This window comes from Neophocaena asiaeorientalis, unplaced genomic scaffold (genome assembly GCF_003031525.2).
Source record: "Neophocaena asiaeorientalis asiaeorientalis breed wild unplaced genomic scaffold, Neophocaena_asiaeorientalis_V1.1 scaffold648, whole genome shotgun sequence".
In the NCBI taxonomy this organism is placed as follows: domain Eukaryota; kingdom Metazoa; phylum Chordata; class Mammalia; order Artiodactyla; family Phocoenidae; genus Neophocaena; species Neophocaena asiaeorientalis.
Window position 1 is genome coordinate 3112765 of NW_020172781.1, and position 21430 is coordinate 3134194.

Consider the following 21430-nt stretch of genomic DNA (forward strand, 5'->3'; position numbering starts at 1 on the left):
GGCTGAAATTAGTGGAGCAGAGTATTAACTGTGGGGAAGGTACACAAAAATCTGCATAAGGATCCCTTTGAGTCTAGCTAAATAGTAAGCTGCACATAGTAGAGCAAGACTCCATGAAGCCAGGGAAGCAACCAGGTACTGTAATGACTACTGGAGCTGTAAGCTAAATAATTCCCAGATGTCACACAAGTCTAGGAGGTATCTGAGCTCCAACTAGCCAGAGTAAAGAGACCTCGCTGAACATGTGTGGCATCAATAGAGGACCCAGAAGTGATTCATCTGGGGAGTAGGGTTGAAGTAGCCCTAGAATAAATCCTGTTCTAGACTTGCCCTGACAGAACTTAAAAATGAGTTTCAAAACAATCAAGCTAATCCACAAGTAACTTAACCACTCGCCAAACCAATCTTTAATACTCTTCAATGACAAAATCCAGACATTCATCAACATAATATTATAAGATCCAGCATCCAATCAAAATTTATTAGACATGCAAGGAAGCAGAAAAATGTTATCCAGAGCCAGGAAATGGGATCTATAGCCAGGAAGGAAAAAATCAATCAACAGAAGCAGACTCAGAAATGACAGATGATGCAATCAGCAGACAAGGATTTAAATAAATTATTAAATATGCTGAGGTACGTAAAGGGAAACATTAACAAAATGAGAAGATAAACAGATTATATAAATCTGAAGTGAGGAAATTCACAGATTAGACAATGCAGAAGAGTCGTGAAATTGAAGACCTAGCAATAGAATCTAGCCAAAGTGGAGCACAGATATCAAAAAAAAATGAAGGAAAAAAAAAAAAAGATCAGAACCTCAATGCTCAGTGTGTGATCTAACATACATATAACTGGAGTCTCGTTAAAATGGCACAGAGAGGACAAGCACAAAAATATTTGAATAAATGTATGAAAATTTTCCTAAATTGGTAAACACCATAAACCGACAGATCCAAGGAGCTCAATAAACCCCTAGCAGGAAAAACAAACACCCATACTATAATCAAACGGCTGGGACTGCTGTTTCTGTCTAGGATGTAGAGAGCTGGAAAGGGTGTCACTCTCACCCTAACAGCAAGAAAAATCCAGATAAACTATAAAATCATCACTTTTCTTGAACTTATCAGAGGTCTCAAAGCAACAAAGTATTCTTGTCCCTTCCAAGAAGAGACAACACATAAAGACTGGCTCATCTGTGACAGAGCCCAGGAGAAAGCATTATAGCATGTCATAAGCATAAAAAGAATTTGGCTAAATTTTTAACGAATTGCTAAAGGCAAAGTTGGGGCTAGCAGACCCCTTAGGAGCCATGGAAACAAGGGGCATTCGCACCCACTCGCATGCTCTTCTGCTCTTGAGACTCAAGAAAAGAGGACCTGACCAAGACTGAGGCTGGTTCAGAAAAGAGATACCGCTCCACCCATCGTTGCCATCACCCTCCATCAGGCTAGCAAGCACCAAGTAATAAGTAACAGCAGTCCACTGTTAGTGGCAGAAAAAGACTGTGAAGCAAAAGCCCCTCTGAGGCAGAGGCACACAGCCAATGCCAAAGATAAAGATGGAGAAGAAACACAAAAAAACACACAAACCTGTGGCACCCCAAACCCCACCCTAAGCACAAGGTAACGAGAGGAATCTCAAGCCAGTGACACAGTAAAAATAACAATAGCAACAACAGAGCTCACACTAAGCTCAACTCCTAAGTAGACTGACTCAATTCCCTACTCCCATACTAAAGGACTAACTGCAGAAGCAGCAAGCCGACTTCCAGACTTCCACCTCCATCTCTACAGCTCCTACAAAGATTTAAAAGGTTAATAAGGGATTATCATAATTTTATGCCAATAAATTAAAAAACAGTCAAATTTCTTAAAGACACAAATTACTAAAACTGGCTCAAGAAGAAATATAAAAATTCAATAGACCTATACCTATTTTTAAATTGATTACATCATTAAAAATCCACAATGAAAACTCCAAAATACCAATCTTACATAAACTGTTTCAGAAAATAAAGGAGGAAGACACATTTCCCAACTAATAGTATGATGTCAGCATTATTACCCTGATACCTTGAAACAAGGCAAAGACATTATGGAAAGGATTATGGACCAATATCCCTTTTGTTAAAAAACACAAAATCCTTAACAAAATATGAGCAAAACAAATCAATCATCATGACTGAGTTTTATCTTAGGAATGTAAGATTGGTATAATGCCTGAAAATCAATTAATTCATCATATTAACAAAATAAAGAAGAAAAAATATATCATCAGTTCAATAGATGCAGAAAAAGCATTGGGTAAAATTTAACACATTCCCTTTCAGTAAACTAGGAACAGAAGGAAACTTCCTCAACCTGATAAAGGACATCTACAAAAAACGTAACAGTTAATATCATACTTAATGGTGAAAGACTGAACATTTTTTCTGTAAGATCAGGAACAAGGCAAGGATGTCTGCTCTCATCACTTATATTCAACTGGTAGTTCTAGCCAACACAATAAGGGAAGGAAAAGAAATAAAAGGCAAACATACTGGAAAGAGCAAAGTAAAACTATCTTTATTCACAGATGACATGACTTTGTATGTAGAAAATCTTAACAAATCTATTAAAAAATCTACTAGAATTAATAAGCGATTTAGGCAAGATCCCAGGATTCAAGGGATCAAAAATCATTTATTTCTCTACAAACTATAAACAAACAATTGGAAAATGAAATTTTTAAAAATATCATTTCCAATAATTTCCATAAACATAAAATATAGGAAAAAATTTAAGAAAATAGGCATAAAACCTATACACTAAGAAATATAAATGTTTCTGAGAAAAATGAAAGACCTAAATAAATGGAAAGATATACCGTTTGGGCTTCCCTGGTGGCACAGTGGTTGAGAGTCCGCCTGCCGATGCAGGGGACACGGGTTCATGCCCCGGTCTGAGAGGCTCCCACATGCCGCGGAGCGGCTGGGCCCATGAGACATGGCCTCTGAGCCTGCACGTCCGGAGCCTGTGCTCCGCAACGGGAGAGGCCACAACAGTGAGAGGCCCGCATACAGAAGAAAAAAAAAAAAAAAAAAAAAAAGATATACCACGTTCATTAAATAGAAGACTTTATATTGTTAAGATGTCAATTCTCTCCAAATTCATCTATAGATTAAATACAATTCAAATCAAATCCCAGGAGGCTTTTCTGTCATAGAGAATTGAATTCTAAAATTTACAGAGAAATGCAAAGGATCCAGAATAGTGAAAACAATTTTGAAAAAGAATACATTTGAAGGACTTATTACACTATCTGAGGTCAAGACTTACTATAGGTCAAGATTTAATATAAAGCTACAGTGATCCAGATGATATATAGACATATGTATCAAATAAACAGAATAGAGCCTAGAATAGACCAACACATATATGGTCAACTGATTTTTGACAAAACTGCAAAATAATTCAATTTGACAAAACTGTAAGGTAATTCAATGAGGCAAGGATAGTCTTTTCAACAAGTGATATGGAAACAACGACATCCATAAGGGAAAAAAAGAAGCTTGACCCTCTACACACACACACACACACAGACACACACACACACACACACACCCCTCAAATGGATCACAGTCTAAAATGTAAAAGCTGTAACTATAACCTTTAATAAGAAAACATGAGAAAATCTTCATCTCCATGGATATGGAAAGACTTCTTAGGAACAAATAGCACTAACCATTGAAAAAAAATTGGTGAATTGGACTTGATCAATATTTAAAACTTCTACTATCCAAAAGATCATTAAGAAAACTGATGGGGACTTCCCTGGCGGTCCATTGGCTAAGACTCTGTGCTTCCAATGCAGGGGGCATGGGTTCGATCCCTGATCAGGGAACTAAGATCCCACATGCCATGTGGCACGGCCAAAAAAAAAAATGAAATGCAAGCCACAGACTGAGAGAAATATTCATAATACATATGTTGTAGGCAGGATAATGGCCTCCCAAAGAAGTCCTGTCCTAATCCCTGGAATCTATGAATATGTTACCTTACATAGCAAAAGAGACTTCTAAGATTTGATTAAATTAAGGATCTTGAGATGGGGGATTATCCTGGATTACCCAGGATAATCTGACCAATTATCCTTGGTCAGAGTCAGAGAGACTGGAAGATGCTACCTACACTGCTGTCTTTGAAAATGGAGGAAGAGGCCACAAGTCAGGGCTTCCCTGGTGGCGCAGTGGTTGAGAGTCCGCCTGCCAATGCAGGGGATACGGGTTCGTGCCCCGGTCTGGGGGAATGCCGCGTGCCGCGGAGCAGCTGGGCCCGTGAGCCATGACCGCTGAGCCTGCGCGTCCGGAGCCTGTGCTCCGCAATGGGAGAGGCCACAGCAGACAAGCCAAAGAATGCAGGTGGCCTCAGGAGCTGAAAAGGCAAGGGAATGGATTCTCCCCTAGAGCCTCCAAAAGGAACACAGTCCTGCTGACATCCTGAACCATTTCAGACTTCTGACCTCCAAAACTGTAAGGTAATAAATGTGTGCTGTTTTAAGTTACTAAGTTTGTGGCAATTTGTTACAGCAGCAGTAAAATATTCATACATATATATGACAAAGAACTTGTATCCAGAATATAATTTAAAAAATTCTTATATCTCATTTATAAAACAACACAAAAAGAGCAAAAGATTTGTACCCATACTACACAACAGAATGTTGTACCCATATTTCACAATAGAACAACCAGTAGACACATGAAAAAATATTCAACAACAGTAGCCATCAGGAAAATGCTATAATTAAATCCATAACGAAATAACACGAACATACCTACCAGAATAACCAAGATTATAAACACTAACAAACATAAGTTGGTGATAAGAATGTGAAGAAACTGGAACATTTACATTACATTAGTGGTGCATACAACCATTTTGGAAAAAGATTTTACCAAAAGGGGAGGGGTATGTCCCCCAAAACTCGTAAATGAATGTTTCTAGCAACTTTATTCCTAATGGTGAAAAATAGGAAACAACCCCAAATGGCCATCAGTCAGTGAATGGAAAAACAAATGTGGCTTGCTCATATGATGGAATACTACTTAGCAATAAAAAGGAACTAATTACTGATACATACAGAAACATGGATGGATCTGAAAAACATGCTGAGCCAAAGAAGTGAAACACAAAAGGTACAGAATTCCATTTTTATGAAATTCTACAACAGGCAAAACTAACCAATAATGACAGAAAGTAGATCAGTGGTTTTAATTAAGGGGATTAAGTTGGGAGCAGAATGACTGCAAAGGCACACAAGACAGTTTTTGAAGTGATGGAAATGTTTTGCATCTTGACTGTGGTGATGTTCATGCAGGAGTATCCATTTGTCAAAACTCATCAAACTACACTTAATGTAGAAGTATTTTATTGTATATTAATCATACCTCAATAAGGCTGCTTTTAAAAGAATAAAATGCCTGCACCAAATTAAGCAGCCTATAGGTTTATGAAGCTGAGTCCTCCTTCTTCCATTTGTAATATATACCCACTCATGCTGTGGAATGGAAGAAACGTGAGTCTACAGGCAGCTTGGTGACACATCCTACGGAAGAAACTGCACATGCTTACCTGAGGTGCTACATAATATGGGGTGAACTGAGGTGTCATCAAGTCACCTTGGTCAATTTTGGCAAATCCAAAGTCACACAACTTCACTGGAGCATCCTGAAATAAAACAAATGGGAGTCACTGCTCCACAGTTCTTGGAAAACGTTAAAGGAAAATGCAGGTGCAAGACATGTTACCTTAAGCTCTCAGGAGTTTCTAGCTGAGACCTGAACCTATGAGTAGCATGTCCTTAGCTCTGGAGACAATGATTAATATTTAGAAATTGTTCTTAGTAATACAGAAGTAAGGAATTTCTACCCACTCACAATCATCCCTGTTTTATAACTTGTAAAGGCAGCACTAAAATCAAGATGCTTCCTGACTCTATTGGCCCATTATCTCTCATCAATCTAGGGTGCTGCTTCACCCTCAACATCAGCTTCATGATAGCCAGAGTAAGTTATCTGGTGGGACACAGTGCATGGGGCATGGATTGGGGCTGGAGAGGAAAACACACCTTATGAAGGTTAACACTAAACACAGCCATTAAGTTCCAAGGTAACATATAACAGCATATAGATTCCTGCCCCTTCCCAAAGTCCTTCCAAATAATATCCAAAATCTAAAGTCCTTACGTACAAACACACATCAGTGTCATCCACAATGATCGATGCCAGGGGTATGGTACAATTTCTCTGAGCCTCTAGCAAGGAAACAGATTTGGGAAAAGTAAGCTGCTTGCAGCACTTTGGCCTAAAGCCTCTTCACCATGGATTCAGAGCACTCCAAACATATACACACCTACACACTGTTCCTGAACTATACTCAGAGTAGCAGCACTAAAATACAGAAGGGCAAGTCATCTCACCAAAGAGTTATCCTTGAAGAGCAGATTTTCAGGCTTGAGGTCTCTGTGTGCGATGTTTAACAAGTGACAGTGCTGTAGAGCCAAAGCTATCTGGAAAGGACATAATGGAGCAACCATATCTTAGAAAAGATAGCTCTTTAATTCCCCTGGTTTAGAGAACTCAGGATGTTAAAAAATGATCCTTACTAAGTCAATTAAGACTGTGGTCAGTTTTCAATTTTAAAGCAGAAATTAAGTAAGATTTCAGATATCAAGAAATAGAAATGAATTAAGCTGTATTTTGTTCAACAAAAAGAAAAAATACAACAGTAAAACAATTCTTTGTCATAATCAACTGATGGTTAAATCCTGTATGAAATGGGAAAAATGAAATACTTGCACTTCCATTAATCTGAGATGTGACAAGTACTGCAAAGCAAACACTGGGCCAGGCAGTCTTCAGAGGGCCTGGCTTCCCCCTAGCAGGGTAGTGGCACTAACGCCTGACTCAAAGGAAACCTGCACTCTTCAGGGAGCCCAACTTGAAGTTCTGCTTTCAAGAACAACAGAAAGCAGCTGAATGGATTTTTCCACCTGATGTTCTAATCTGCCCGTCCCACTGGTTGAAAATGTTGCCTGTTTAGGTGGATTTAAAGGAGTTTGGTTTTACAGAAGATTATCAGAGCTCATCCTTTAGGCCTAATATTTGAAAAATACAAGCTATAATTTTTAAAATCAAATAGAACAGATTTTATCTGTTCTTTAACACTCTGTATGGAATTGCCTTGGCATTCCAAATATCAGTTCCTCCCTACCAGAAAGGAGGCATCAAAAAATGCTTGAGGCTCACAGAAAATTTGGAAGAATTTTTTCATTAAGAACCAGTTGGGCTATGTGTCCTGCTTCTCTCTGCTTTGCTTGCTTGGCCTGAAGAGAAACCTTGAGGGTTTAGATTTTTCATCTCCTCATGAGGTTATTTCCAGTTGGATTCCTAGTATTGTTTGTGACGTACATCATTCCTCTAGCAATAAAATGTGATGTCAAAATAGAGAGAACATAAAACCAGGAATAACCCAGAATTACAAAGACCTTAGACTACTATTAAAATCTGATGAGAGAAAGGTGACTCATAAGCAAAAAGTATCTTATATGTAATTGCCTTAGAACATATTTTTACACCATACAGTCTTTCAGGTAGTATCACTAGCATTTTATCTCAAAGTCCAATAACAGTGCTTGGAAGCTATACGTCTAAAGATTATCTACAATCTAAAAAGGAGTTAAGATTACCTTCCTTCCAGAGTTTATTTAAATCTTATCATAGGCAAACAATTGAAAACCACTTAAGAATACAGGTTCCCCCCACCAAAGCATAAAAGGGGGTCACATTCCTCCTGTCAAGGTATCTTTTCTAATTACATAACAAAGCAGGCAATGAGAGATCAAATAGAGCTTTTCTTCAAGCTTTCGTTTATTCCCCTCAATGAAATTGTGCTTGTTAACCAACACTGTTGGCAGTTTGATTGGTACCCGGGGTTAACTTGCCTGCTTTGTTACTTGGCTGGCTTGCTTCTCTGTAAAGTGCCGGTGCTGGCTGATTCTGTGAAATAGCTCTCCCCCTTCCATCATCTCCATTACAATTAAGAGTCGAGCCCTGTTTGAAAGCATTTGATTTTGTTAAGTTAAAAAACAAAGCAAAACAAAACAAAACTGAAACATCAAGTAGCTAACCTAGATACCTCATCTACAAAGTGTTACTACTTCCTAAATCTAGTCCTACCAAGCCCCTTTGAGTTGGATCCCTTGTCACTACCAGCTGGACAATATGAATAAGGACTATCCCTGACCTAAAGGTTTCTAAGAAGCTAAAAGAAAGCAGAAGAATTAGTTTTGAAGACAATGATCCTTTTGAAGATTCTGTACTTAACTTGTATATACATTTTAGGGAAGCTACACTGAAAGTGTATCGAAAACAGAATACGACTTTGTATAGGACATGAATATCAAGTCATTCAGTTGGGCTGTCTTGGTTATTCACTCTCGTGTGTGTGTGTGTGTGTGTGTGTGTGTGCGTCTCCCCCTCTCTACTCCCTGCCCCCACTCCACTAGTTTTCCATACAACGCACAGCATGCCCAGCAAGATAGCCAGATAGGGTTACACAGCTACTAAATAAAAGCAAAAATTCTCATGTTGTGAAAAAAAAAATCCGAATTTTGGTTACCACTCTTTGATATAAATGCTTCCAGCTTCCATCCAAATGCTTTCACCAACAGAGCACAATTTTAAGAAATAATCATTTGATTTCCCATTCTTCTTTACAAATTCCATCTTTTTCCATCTGGAAAACTCCTACTCACCCCCTTCAAGTCCTCGCCCCCACGTAACTGCTCTGAGACACCTCGCCTCCCTAGCCTACAGAGGGCAGCTCTCCTCCTTTGTAAGCTCAAAATATTTTATGCATGCCTCTCCTTGGTACCTATCACACTGCTAGAATAATAGTCCCTTCAATAGAAACCATACCTTATTTAACTTTGAATTCCCTGGAAAAGATTTAGAATGACACCCAATGAGCTTGCCAAACATTTGGAGGCTAAAAGAATGATGTTGATTTCTTCCTTTAAAAGGAATGTCAGATTCAGCAATAAGGGCTTTTTGCCATATCAACTTCTAAGACATTGCCTAGAATAATATTTGGTCTCCTTTTGCTAATTTGAAATAGAATCTGTTTTAATTCCACATTACTCGGCGGAGGGGGGCGGGCAGGAGAGTGGGTAGGGTATAGATGAAGCACGGCTGGCAATGAGTTGATAACTGTTGAGGCTGGGTGATGGGTACTTAAGGATTCATTACATGATTCTTTTACAAATGTTTGAAAATTTCCAAATTAAAAAGTAAAGGAGAGAAGAAAAAGAAAGAGGAAGGGAGGGAGGCAGGCAGGGAGGGAAGGGAAGGGAGAGAAAGAGGGCACAAAAGAAAAGAAGACCCCACTACACCTTGGCTTACATATGGAGAGGTGGTCATGTGATAATGACCCTGTGTAGTCTTACCTGGGGCTGGACTCATGAGGAAACTGTACACTGTTAGCAAACACTTCAATGATTTGAACTATATTTGGGTGTGTGGCACACATCATGTGCAGACGTACCTTAAAGAAGAACAGAGGAAATGTTTCTGTACATAGGGGATGCCAACATTTTCTCTCCAAACTTCCCCCCCAAAACTGACCACACTAGGCCTGTGGATGAGCCTATTACAGTAAAAAACCTTATCACCTGGAATGATGTAAAAAAAAAGTGTTTTCATACACAGATTACCTCCTTAGTGCTCTTTCCATGAAAAAAACCTCACCAACAGGTTTATTTACTTCTACTGTCCTATCTATTAGCAAATGAAAAATTTGGTAAATAATACATCTTATTTCAGAAATTATTCATATATCTCTAAGCAAAAGAATAAGTCCTTCATTGCATATTATTAACATGTCATCACCACATCCAAATAATTTTAAACAAATGCCTATTATTAAAAACTAGAAATACATCCTCAGAGTTCTCCTGCAACACCTTTTCAATACACTATTCACTAGAACCTTCCTCATACTATTTTATCTCCACTCTTTAAAGACCTTTTCCAATAAGCAAAAGCTGAAGTAAACCTGAGTATTTTGGGGTATAAGAATCGCATTAATTGAAAAAGAACAAAAGGTGGTTTGAAAGGAAGCAAGACTTCACTAACAGCTTTTGGTATTGATGGATGAAGAATTGCTTTATAATGATAACATGGAATAGCAAAAAGTATGAATATAAAGAGAGTAAGTATGAACATAAAATTCTTTGTGAATCTCTGTATTCTCTCCATGAAGCTGCCTTACTTGTAAAAAGAATAATTCTTAGGCACTTCAAATATTTAGGCAAATCAAGGCAATAAAGGACCATACCTCATTTCTAGCTTTTGGACGATCAAAAAGAATTTTCAGTGCAAACCGTTCTTGGGTAGATTTCTTCACACAGACTCTAGATTTGGAGAAAAAAATTCAATCAGAAATTATCTAAGTTACAGTGAAAACTAATTTAGCAAGCTATTCTTTGAGAACTGTGCTTCTAATCAAAAATATATCCAGGCGCATCAGAACAAACTTGCCCCCATGTCTAGCAGATGGAAAGGCAGAAATGCATCTCGCCCACCCTTCACAGGCCTTAGACATGTGAAATCAACTTGATGCTGGCCAAGAAAGACAAAATGGCCTCTGCTGGCTACAGGTGACTCATACAGTGGCTCCATGGTATCAACATCTTAAATGATTCTGTTACAGATCATGTGACTTCGTCACTTAAATATATTTCTAAATGGATGAGAAAAAGCCTATCATAAATACCTCTGCTTGTTAAATTAAGGCTGTTTCACAAATCTGGCAAACCTAATGCTTCTAACTTAAGATGTATTTCGAACAGGTCCTCTTGAGAACAATTGTGTCATAGTTTGCACATGGGTCTCTTACCTAACTGGACCACTAATTCCAGCTCCCAGCTTCTGAGTCCAATTGATATTGTATTCCTCTAAAATGGAGGTTTCCTATTAAAATAAAAATGGAGGAGGCAGAGAATGATTCTCCAGTTAAAAAGCTGAATAGTTAAGTAGAGGTGGGACAACAGAAAACCTTAATGCTCAACATCTCAGCTTCTGAAAGAAGCTGATAAGTAGAGCTTTGTGTAGGGCTTTATAATTACACATTTCGCCTACAGGACCATGCTAGGCATTGCTTTCCAACAAGAGAAGGCAAACTTTAGGATAAAAAGAAATTCTTCAGCTCATCTGCAAGGTCCATGTGAGTAAATACTCGTGTTTTTTTTTTTTTGAGTGTGGGAAGAAGATATTCTTTCAAAATGTTTCACTACTAAGTACTTATTTGCCAAATGGTCAAGTATATTTTCTGAGATTCTAGAAAGATTGGTCTGATATATGCTGCTATGATATAGAGGTCTATATCCTTGAACAAGATCAAATTGGAATAACTGAATAAATTAAAACTTAAAAGTTCAAATAAAATAGTAATAAATATTGTAGTACATTTATCTAGTTTTCAAGTGCTATTTTGAGTACAAAGATATTGTCACGTTCACTGTATAACTATATTCTTCACAGTTTTAATAGATTCCAATAGCTTTCAATAGTTCCAGATAGAGCCTCTACAGTTTAATTAAAGTTTTTATGGAATTACTGTGTAGTCACCAAATATTGAACTTCTGTTGCCATATGTTTTTAGGCAAGAAAGCCATACACTTAAACTGTGGTAGGCTAAAATTCATTTTTCAGGGTTCCACGGGTAGAAAAGAAAACCGACTACAGACCTGGAGAAATTAGACCAAAACTCATAAGACTATCAAATTGTTTTGTTGCAATGAAAATCTGATAGATTATAATTAGCAACAGAATCTTGATTCCCAGGTATAGGAACAGAATATTTGTCCATGTAACACAAACTCAATGAGCAGTTAGTAAGTGCCAGACACCAGGATAAGTTCAGAGATGAAAATAGAGCTTCTGTCCAATGAATATGTAAGTGTATAAAACAAGTTTAGAATAGCCTTCATCTCCACACCTTCCTGCTGCCAGTTCTTGATAAAGGTTCCCATCATATAGTAAATGCTCAATAACTATGGAATGAATGACTAGAGAGGTGGACTAAAACCAGGTGATGGAAGGACATTGATTTGCGAGAGACTAGCAAAATCATTACACAAACTCTCTTCTGAAAAACTGTATATCAGGGTTAAGGAGCTTGTCAAAGTCACACAGTGAGTTATAGGCACTGATAAGACTAGAAACTATGGCTTTGGCCTCTTCCCCAGCATCATTCATCTTTGGCATCATCCCCAGCTATCAGGGGTAACTGCCCAGGCCCCTGCATGAGGATTAGGAATGAATCCTGCCCAATTAGGGAGGTCCCAGGTCTCCACTCACCATCTCCTAAACAGAATTCAAACCTACCCATTTAACCTGTCTACCTCCTTCATGTTTCCACTGCCTATCCTGCCGGATTCAGAAGTATTTGAGAAGACAGAGAGGAAGACAGAATTGGGAAAGAAAGAATTGGAGCATAGTCTATGCTTCATGGTAGAGTAAAATTTGCCAGGCCTCTAATGAAGACATACACTCACTGGAGACTCAATGGAAAAGACAGATTCATTCTACGGAATTATTTGTTACAGTCAGATCAAAGGACTATTCATATGTCCAGTTCCTGGGATGTAAAAATAGTATTAGACCAAATTCTTCACTGCACTGGTGCTTATTAAGATGGTACTCTACCTAATGGACAGCCAAGAAAGTTCAAATTATAGAGGCTCTGACTGAAGTTTTGACACTTGGCTTTGCAGAAGGTAAGAGAAGCACTACCAGATCTCTCTACAGCCCTGATCTCTGAACCCTATTTTTCTTACGTCTGTTGTCCTCTTTACCAGGTTTAATTCTTGCACATTTGTTGATGGTGCCATAAACACTAACCAGTTCTAAGACTTCACTAAGCCCAGCTGGGCAAAAGAAGTAACATTCTCACATCAGCTGACTCTTCTATGTGTAGATGGCATATTTTCTCACATATTTTAATGGCAAAGAGAAGGTAAAAAGGCATGGGTCAATTAAGACACTTTATTGAAGAAAATTATGGACTACCTCAAATGTATCAATGACAAATACATTGACTGGGTTCTGCTAAAGAAATCTATACACTGGGACTTCCCCAGTGGCACAGTGGTTAAGACTCCGTGCTCCCAATGCAGGGGGCCTGGGTTCTATCCCTGGTCAGGGAACTAGATCCCACATGCATGCCACAACTAAGAGTTCACAAGCCACAACAAAGGAGCCCACGTGCTGCAACTAAGGAGCAGGCGAGCTACAACTAAGGAGCCCTCAAGTCACAATTAAGGAGCCCACCTGGCGCAACTAAGGCCCAGCACAACCAAATAAATAAATATATATATATATTTTAATCTATACACTGTCTTAAATAAGGATATAGACTCATGGAATGAAGTACAGTTGACCCTTGAACAAGATAGGGGGTTAGGGGTGCTGGCACTGGCACAGTCAAAAATCCACGTATAGGGGCTTCCCTGGTGGCGCACTGGTTGAGAGTCCACCTGCTGATGCAGGGGACACGGGGTCATGCCCCAGTCCGGGAAGATCCACATGCCGTGGAGCGGCTGGGCCCGTGAGCCATGGCCGCTGAGCCTGCGCATCCAGAGCCTGTGCTCCGCAATGGGAGAGGCCACAACAGTGAGAGGCCTGCGTACCACAAAAAAAAAAAAAAAAAAAAAAAAGACACATGCACCCCAGTGTTCATTGCAGCACTATTTACAATAGCCAGGTCATGGAAGCAACTGAAATGCCCATCAACAGATGAATGCATAAAGAGGATGTGGTACATATATACGATGGAATATTACTCAGCCATAAAAAGGAGTGAAACTGGGTCACTGGTAGAGACGTGGATGGACTTAGAGACTGTCATACAAAGTGAAGTAAGTCAGAAAGAAAAGCAAGTATCGTATATTAACACATATATGTGGAATCTAGAAAAATGGTACAGATGAACCAGTTTGCAAGGCAGAAATAGAGACCCAGATGTAGAGAACAAACATATGGACACCAAGAGAGGAAAGTGGGGGGTGGGGTGGAGGTGGGATGAATTGGGAGATTGGGATTGACATGTATATACCAATATGTATAAAATGGATGACTAATAAGAACCTACTGTATAAAAAAGTTAAATTAAATTTTAAAAAAACCCCAGAGGAACAGGCACAAAAGAATAGACAAAATGGATGTTATGAAAATTTAAAATTTTGTGCATCAAAAAACACTATTAGGGGCTTCCCTGGTGGCGCAGTGGTTGAGAGTCCGCCTGCCGATGCAGGGGACACGGGTTCGTGCCCCAGCCCGGGAAGGTCCCACATGCTGCAGAGCGGCTGGGCCCGTGAGTCATGGCTGCTGAGCCTGCGCATCCGGAGCCTGTGCTCTGCAATGGGAGAGGCCACAACAGTGAGAGGCCCTCATACCGCAAAACAAACAAACAAACAAACAAAAAACACTATTAACAGTGTAACAAAGGCAACCCACAAAATTGGAGAAAATATTTGCAAATCATATATCTGATAAGGGATTAATATGCAGAATATGTAGAGAACTCCTAAAACACAACAAAAAACCCCCCAAACAACCCAATTCAAAAAATGGGCCAAGGACTCAAACAGACATTTCTCCAAAGAAGATACATGAATGGCCTAGAGCACATGAAAAATGCTCAATGTCACTAATCATTAGGGGAATGCAAATCAAAACTACAATGAGATACTACCTCAAACCCATTAGGATGGCCACTATTAAAAACAACAACAACAACAAAACAGAAAAGAACAAGTATTGGAGAGAATGTGGAGAAAACTGGAACCCCTGTGCACTATTGGTGGGAACGTAAAATAGTACAGCTGCTGTGGAATATGGTATGGTGGTTCCTCAGAAACTTAAAAATAGAATGACTATATGATCCAGTAATTCTACTTCTGGGTATAAACCCAAAAGAGTTGAAAGCAGGATCCTGAAGAGATATTTGTATGTCCATGTTCAAAGTAGCATTATTTACAATAGCTAATACATGCAAGCAACCTGAGTGCCCACTGATGGATGAACAGATAAGCAAAATGTGGGCTATACATACAATGGAATGTTATTCACCCTTAAAAAGGAAGGAAATTCTGCAATATGCCACAACACGAATGAACCTTGAGGACATTATGCTAAGTGAAATAAGCCATTCACAAAAAGACAATTCTGTATGCTTCTACTTATATGAAGTATTCAGAGTAGTCAAAATCATAGACAGAAAGTAGAATGGCAGTTGCTAGGGACTGGGGGAAAGGAGGCAATGGGGAATTACTGCTTACTGGGTAGAGTTTCAGTTTTATAAGATGAAAAGAGTTATGGAGTTGAATAGTGGTAATGGTTGCCCAACATTATGAGTATATTTAATACCACTGAACTATACAGGTAAAAATGGTTAAGATGGTAAATTTCATGCTATGTATGCTTTACTAAAAAAATGAAAAAAAAAAAAAGAATGGAAAAAAATATACCACAAGTAACCAAAAGAAAGCTGGAGTAGCTATACCTGACAACAGATAAAACAGACTTTAAAACAGAAGATGTTAATAGAGAAAGAGAGGAACTTTTTATAATGATAAGATCAATTCAAGGGCTTCCCTGGTGGTGCAGTGGTTAAGACTCCGCACTCCCAATGCAGGGGGCCCAGGTTCAATCCCTGGTCAGGGAACTAGATCCCACAGGCACGCCAAAACTAAGGAGCGCAAGTGCCATAACTAAAGGAGCCCCCCTGCTGCAACTAAGACCTGGTGCAGCCAAATAAATAAATAATTATTGAAAAGAAAAACAAAAATAATAGTTGGCGATTTCAAAACCTCCACTCTCAATAACAGATAAACTAGACAGAAAATCAGCAAGAATGTAGAAAACAACACTATCAATGAACCTGACCTGACATCTATAAAACACTCCATTCAACAACAGGGGAATATATATTCTTCCTAAGTGCACACAGAATATCCTCCAGGATAAACCACATGCTAGGTCATAAGTCTCAATAAACTTCTGAAAATTAAAATTATGTAAAGTTCTCCAACAATAATGGAATTAAGCTATAAATCAACAGAAGAAAATTTGGGAAATTTAAAAATATATAGAAACTAAGTAACATGCTTCTAAATAACCAATGAAGAAGAAATAATAAGGGAAATTAGAAAATATTTTGATCTGAAGGAAAATGAAAACGCAATAAGCTAAAATGTATGAGCTGCAGCTAAAGCAGCATTTAGATGAAAACACTAAACACTGCTTTAGCTATCAACACCTCTATAACAAAGGAAGATCACAAATCAATAATCTAAGCTTCTACCTTGAAAAACTAAAGAACAAACTATACCCAAAGCAAGCAGAAATATTAAAAAGTAGAGCAGAAATCAATAAAGTAGAAAACAGAAAATAGAGAAAAATAAATGAAAACCAAAAGCTGATTCTTTGAAAGGTCAACAAAATTAACAAACCTTTAGCTAGACTGACTGAGAAAGAGAGAAAAAACACAAGTTATTAACATTAGAAATGGGGGCTTCCCTGGTAGCACAGTGGTTAAGAACCCACCTGCCAATGCAGGGGACACGGGTTTGAGCCCTGATCCGGGAAGATCCCACATGCTGCGAGGCAACTAAGCCTGTGTGCCACAACTCCTGAGCCTGCAAGCCACAACTACTGAGCCCGTGCACCACAACTACTGAAGCCCACACACCTAGAGCCCATGCTCCGCAACAGGAGAAGCCACCGCAGTGAGAAGCCCCGCCGCAACTAGAGAAAAACCCGCGTGCAGCAACGAAGACCCAATGCAGCCATAACTAAATAAATAAATTTATTTTTAAAAACAATTCCACCCTTAATAGCATCATAAAGAATAAAATATTTAGGAATAAATTTATCAAGAGAAGATCTATACACTAAAGACTCAAACACACTGATAAATAGGGGAAAGCCCAGAAAAAAATGGAGAGTTATACCATGTTCTTGGCCTAGTAGACAGTATTGTTAAGATGGCAACTGTCCTCAAACTGACCAACAGATTCTATGGAATCCCCCGTCAAAATCCCAGCACACTTTTCTTGGTAGAAATTGACAAGCTGATTCTAAAATTTATTTGGAAATACAAAGAACTTAAATAACCAACTTAATTTTTTTATATATAGAGAAACCTTCAGTTTCCTAGGTTTCTTGGGGTTTGTTTGTTTTTTGAGATTTATTTATTATTTATTTATTTTATTTATTTTTGGCTGCATTGGGTCTTAGTTGCGGCACGCGGGATCTTTTGTTACAGCTCACGGGCTTCTCTCTAGTTGCAGCGGGCAGGTTTTTTCTTCTCTAGTTGTGGCGCACAGGCTCCAGGGCACGTGGGCTCTGTGGCCACACAGGCTCTCTAGCTAAGGCGTGCAAGCTCAGTAGTTGTGGCGTGCAGCCTTAGTTGCCCCACGGCATGTGGGATCTTAGTTCCCTGACCAGGGATAGAACCCACGTCCCCTGCATTGTAAGGCAGATTCTTTACCGCTGGACCACCAGGGAAGTCCTGCCAGCTTAATTTTGAAAAAGAAAAACCAAGTTGGTTCTCATGCTACCCAATTGGAAAACTTACCATAAAGCTTCAGTAATCAAATCAGTGTGGCACTGGCATAAGGATAGTTATATGGATCAATGAAACAGAAAAGAGAATCAAACAAACAAACAAACAAACACAAAAAAAAGAAAAAAGGAAAAGAAGAAAAAAAGAGAATCCAAAAATAAACTTACACATTTATGATCAACTGATTTTCAACAAAGGTAATTCAACAAGCAAAAAGACAGTGTTTTGAACAAATGGTCTTGGAACAATTCCATTTTGGAAAAGTTTTGCCATTTCTTAAAAAGTTAAGCATAAACTTACTGTACTACCCAATAATTCCACATGTAGGTATTTACCCAGAAGAAAATGAAACATACGTTCACACAAAAACTTGTATGGACAAGTTTTATTTATCATTTTATTCATAATAGCTAAAAAATGGAAACAATCTAAATGTCCATCAACAAGGGATAAACAATAAAAACATTCCTCAACAATAAAAAGGAGTGAACTACTAATGCATGCACTAACATGGATGAACCTCAAAAGTATAAGTAAAAGAAGCCAAACACGTAAGACTACATATTATATAATTTTGATTATTTGGAATTTCTAGAGAAGACAAAAGAATAGTGACAGAAAGCAGATCAGCAGTTGTCTGGGGTGGGGAGTCACAGTAGAGGCTGACTACAATGAGGCAGAAGGAACTTTCCAGGGACGGGGGTGGGGTGGGGGAGACGGAGGCGAGATAGAAAAATTCTAAAACTGGATTGTGAAGACAGATGCACAGCTCTATAAACTCACTAAAAATTACTGAATTATACACTTACCTTGGGCGAATTTTATAACTGCAATTTTTAAAATGTTTTTAAAACTAAGAAAATGAATTTTCATTAAGTTCATAAAGTATTAAAAACTCTGCCATATACAACAGAAAACAAATACGTAAGGCAATCTCTAATCCCAAAATGCTCATTATCTAGGTTTAGCTAAGTGACTTGGGAGCAGTGAAGTCATGGCCTATGGCAGCAGAGACAGAAATGAGAAGACAGAGTCTATGGTTGTAGACAGTTGGCCTTATCCTAATACCTTGAAGAGTAATAGGATGAGATCTTAAAGTCCAATCCACCCACTCTCAGGTAATCAGGCAGCAGAAGTTTAAATGTTGTGGTTAGAACCCAGGGAAATAGCTTTTCCAGCTGAACTCCAGAGGTCTCAGTTCTTACCAAATGAGGGACAGCCTCAAAAAAGCAAAACAATGAATACAACACAATGCCACAGACCAAAAGTTTTATTTGATGTGATGCTGGCTTGCTGCCAAGGGAATATATCCTCATCAGTACTGGTTGTTAGATCAGATATTTTCAACTCCACTAATTTGTATTGGTTGGACACACCCAAATTAGTCGCAAGATTCACCAATGACCTATTAGTAAGTACATGAAGAAAAGCTAAAAAGTTTTAAGAAAACTAAGTTGGACAATAGTGACCGACTGAAGAAAACCCCAACTCTTTCTAAACCATTCTTAGGTTGCTATGAGCTAATATCCATTGAGTTCTTACTAAATGTTAGGTACTGTAAGCACATTTAGATACATGTGCTTATTAAATTCTCAAAAAAACCCTAAGCTGAGGAGATTCTTTTATCCTCTTCCTATGGATGAGGAAACTAAGTGACAAAGAAGTAAAGTGACTTATTCAAGGACACAGTTAAATGAATGGCCAGGCTGAATTTCAACTCATCAGTCAACCTGGAGAAACTATAACAACCACTCAGTAACACTGCTTCCCCGTTTATACATTTGCCCACTAGAACTATGTCCCTGTTCTGCTCAAAACTCTCTGAGATTTCCCCTTCTACTCAGGGTCAAAGCCAAAGTTCCTAGATGGCCTACAAGGCCCTGTGTATACTGTGGCTTCCCATCACCTATCTCTAACATAATCTATACTGACCCACTGTATTCCAGCCACCTTGTTGTTCCTGGGTCACACGAGACCCGCACCTATCTCAGGGCCTTTGTACCTGCTGTTCCCACTGCCTATAATATTCTTCCCCAAGACAGTGGAGGTTTGTTCCCTCATTCCCTTCAAAGCTCTATGCAAATGTCACCTCCTCAGGAAAGCCTTCCCTGCCTACCCTTCCTAACATAGTACTCCCCACTTTTTAATACTTAATTATATCACCTGGCAATGTTTATTACCTAACTCCACCATCTAGATAGAAGCTCTATGAAAGAGGGACATCTAGGAGTCTGGCTTTGCACCACAAGTGCCTAAGACTGCACCTGGCACAAAGCAGATAATACTTCTTGTATTTAAAAATCTGCCAAATATATTTTGATTCACAACCCAATCATATAACTTTAGGCAATTCACGACGCTATACCAATAAAATCCAAACCAAAAGAAAAAAAATGTATCTATCAAAGTAGTCTTTTAGAACCTTTATTTCTATTATTTAAAGTTTGATCTTCCTTAATGTGTATGTTCTGTTTTGATGCCTCGTTTAAATGGTGAATTTTCTTTGAAGTGACTGATGACTTCTATAAACTTTACCACCCCCAAAATTGTTAGATGTGTAAGTTATTAATTCGTTATTGACTGTAGTGATTGTGTCTTGATGGGGAAAATAACCCCAAGTTGCCTGTCCCTCAAGGGAAAATGAAATTCTTAAATGCACAGAGTTCACCTAATACTGTAAAATAAGTAAATAATACATATCAAACTTTAAGATTCAGTGTTCAATTCACATAAGAACCTAATTTCCTAAGTACAGCTAAATAATAACTTTGACTCCTGTGACTGAATGCCTCAGTGTCTGCCTGTTTAAAAAAGAGTAAAAAGCAGGTTTTAAAAAATGTGTCATTTTATTTGGGTCACTTTGGAACACACATATTTGCTTTTCTTTTGGTTAACAGAGCAGTAACTTACAGGACACCATTAGCTCCTTCTAAATAAATTTAGCGCTACCTAGGAGGAGAAGGAAAAGGAAACAGGAATAGGGGAGGGACCACACGGAAAAGTGAGAACAACTTATTTGCCAAAGGACAGGTCTTGTAAGAAGGCGATCACCTCCTTCCGCAGCAGCAGATTTAAAACAAATCTGGAGCGATGGGTAAGGTCCAGCTCTCCAAGTGGTGTTGCAGCAGATCATCTGAAAGCAAATGCTAATGGCACTTGGGGAATGATCGAAAACAGTAGTGGGGCCCCCTCCGTCCTACTCACATCAAGTATCTCCACGCCACTCACCTTCCATTATAGCGAAGCGGGGAATCATATCCCTGCTTTAAGCAGGTAAGTCGGAGAGAGTCGGATGTCCCTCCCTACACACACAAACCCTTCGCCCCAGTGCTGTAAAACGCAGTCCACGGAACCCAGTGAAACCCGAAACCCGGGAGTTGCTCCAAGTTCTCTCCGCTTTCTGAGGTTGGAGCCGAGAGGAATGTCACAGAGACAAAGCGGGGAGGAAGGGGGCATCTCCCCCTTACCTTGATGGCTTTCTCCATGTCGCTCTCCTCCCACATGCTCCGCGGGGCCCGCACGGCCGGGAGCAGCGGAGGCTGCGCAGCTGCCGGATCCCGCCGCAGCCGAAGGAACAAGGGGCTCAGCGCTCGGGGCCCTGGGTCTCGGGGAGACGGGCAGCAGCCGCCCCCAGGGACCTGCGGGGATGACGGCCCCGGCGCCGGCTCGGCCTCGGCGGGCGGCTCTAGGCTGGGGGCGGCGGCGGCAGCGGCCCCCGGGAACAAGCCTTTGTGCTGGGCCCCGCGCGGCCGCCTCCC

At 39.4% G+C, this 21430-nt stretch overlaps 2 protein-coding genes across 3 annotated transcripts in view; one reads left to right on the top strand and one right to left on the bottom strand.

The window, feature by feature from the left end:
* MAPKAPK5 (MAPK activated protein kinase 5) overlaps nt 1-21313 on the bottom strand; it is a 37922-nt gene extending 16609 nt beyond the window's left edge. For both annotated transcript variants that reach the window (XM_024741495.1, XM_024741494.1), the window contains exons 1-7: nt 21140-21313; nt 10941-11014; nt 10380-10455; nt 9490-9587; nt 7987-8095; nt 6463-6552; nt 5616-5711 (exon numbers count right to left, since the gene is read on the bottom strand). In XM_024741495.1, coding sequence (XP_024597263.1) covers nt 5616-5711; nt 6463-6552; nt 7987-8095; nt 9490-9587; nt 10380-10455; nt 10941-11014; nt 21140-21175 — 579 coding nt within the window. In that variant the 5' untranslated portion in view covers nt 21176-21313. The remainder of the gene's footprint in view (nt 1-5615; nt 5712-6462; nt 6553-7986; nt 8096-9489; nt 9588-10379; nt 10456-10940; nt 11015-21139) is intronic.
* TMEM116 (transmembrane protein 116) overlaps nt 1-21430 on the top strand; it is a 181871-nt gene that overhangs the window by 134492 nt on the left and 25949 nt on the right. The gene's annotated exons all lie outside the window — the stretch shown is intronic.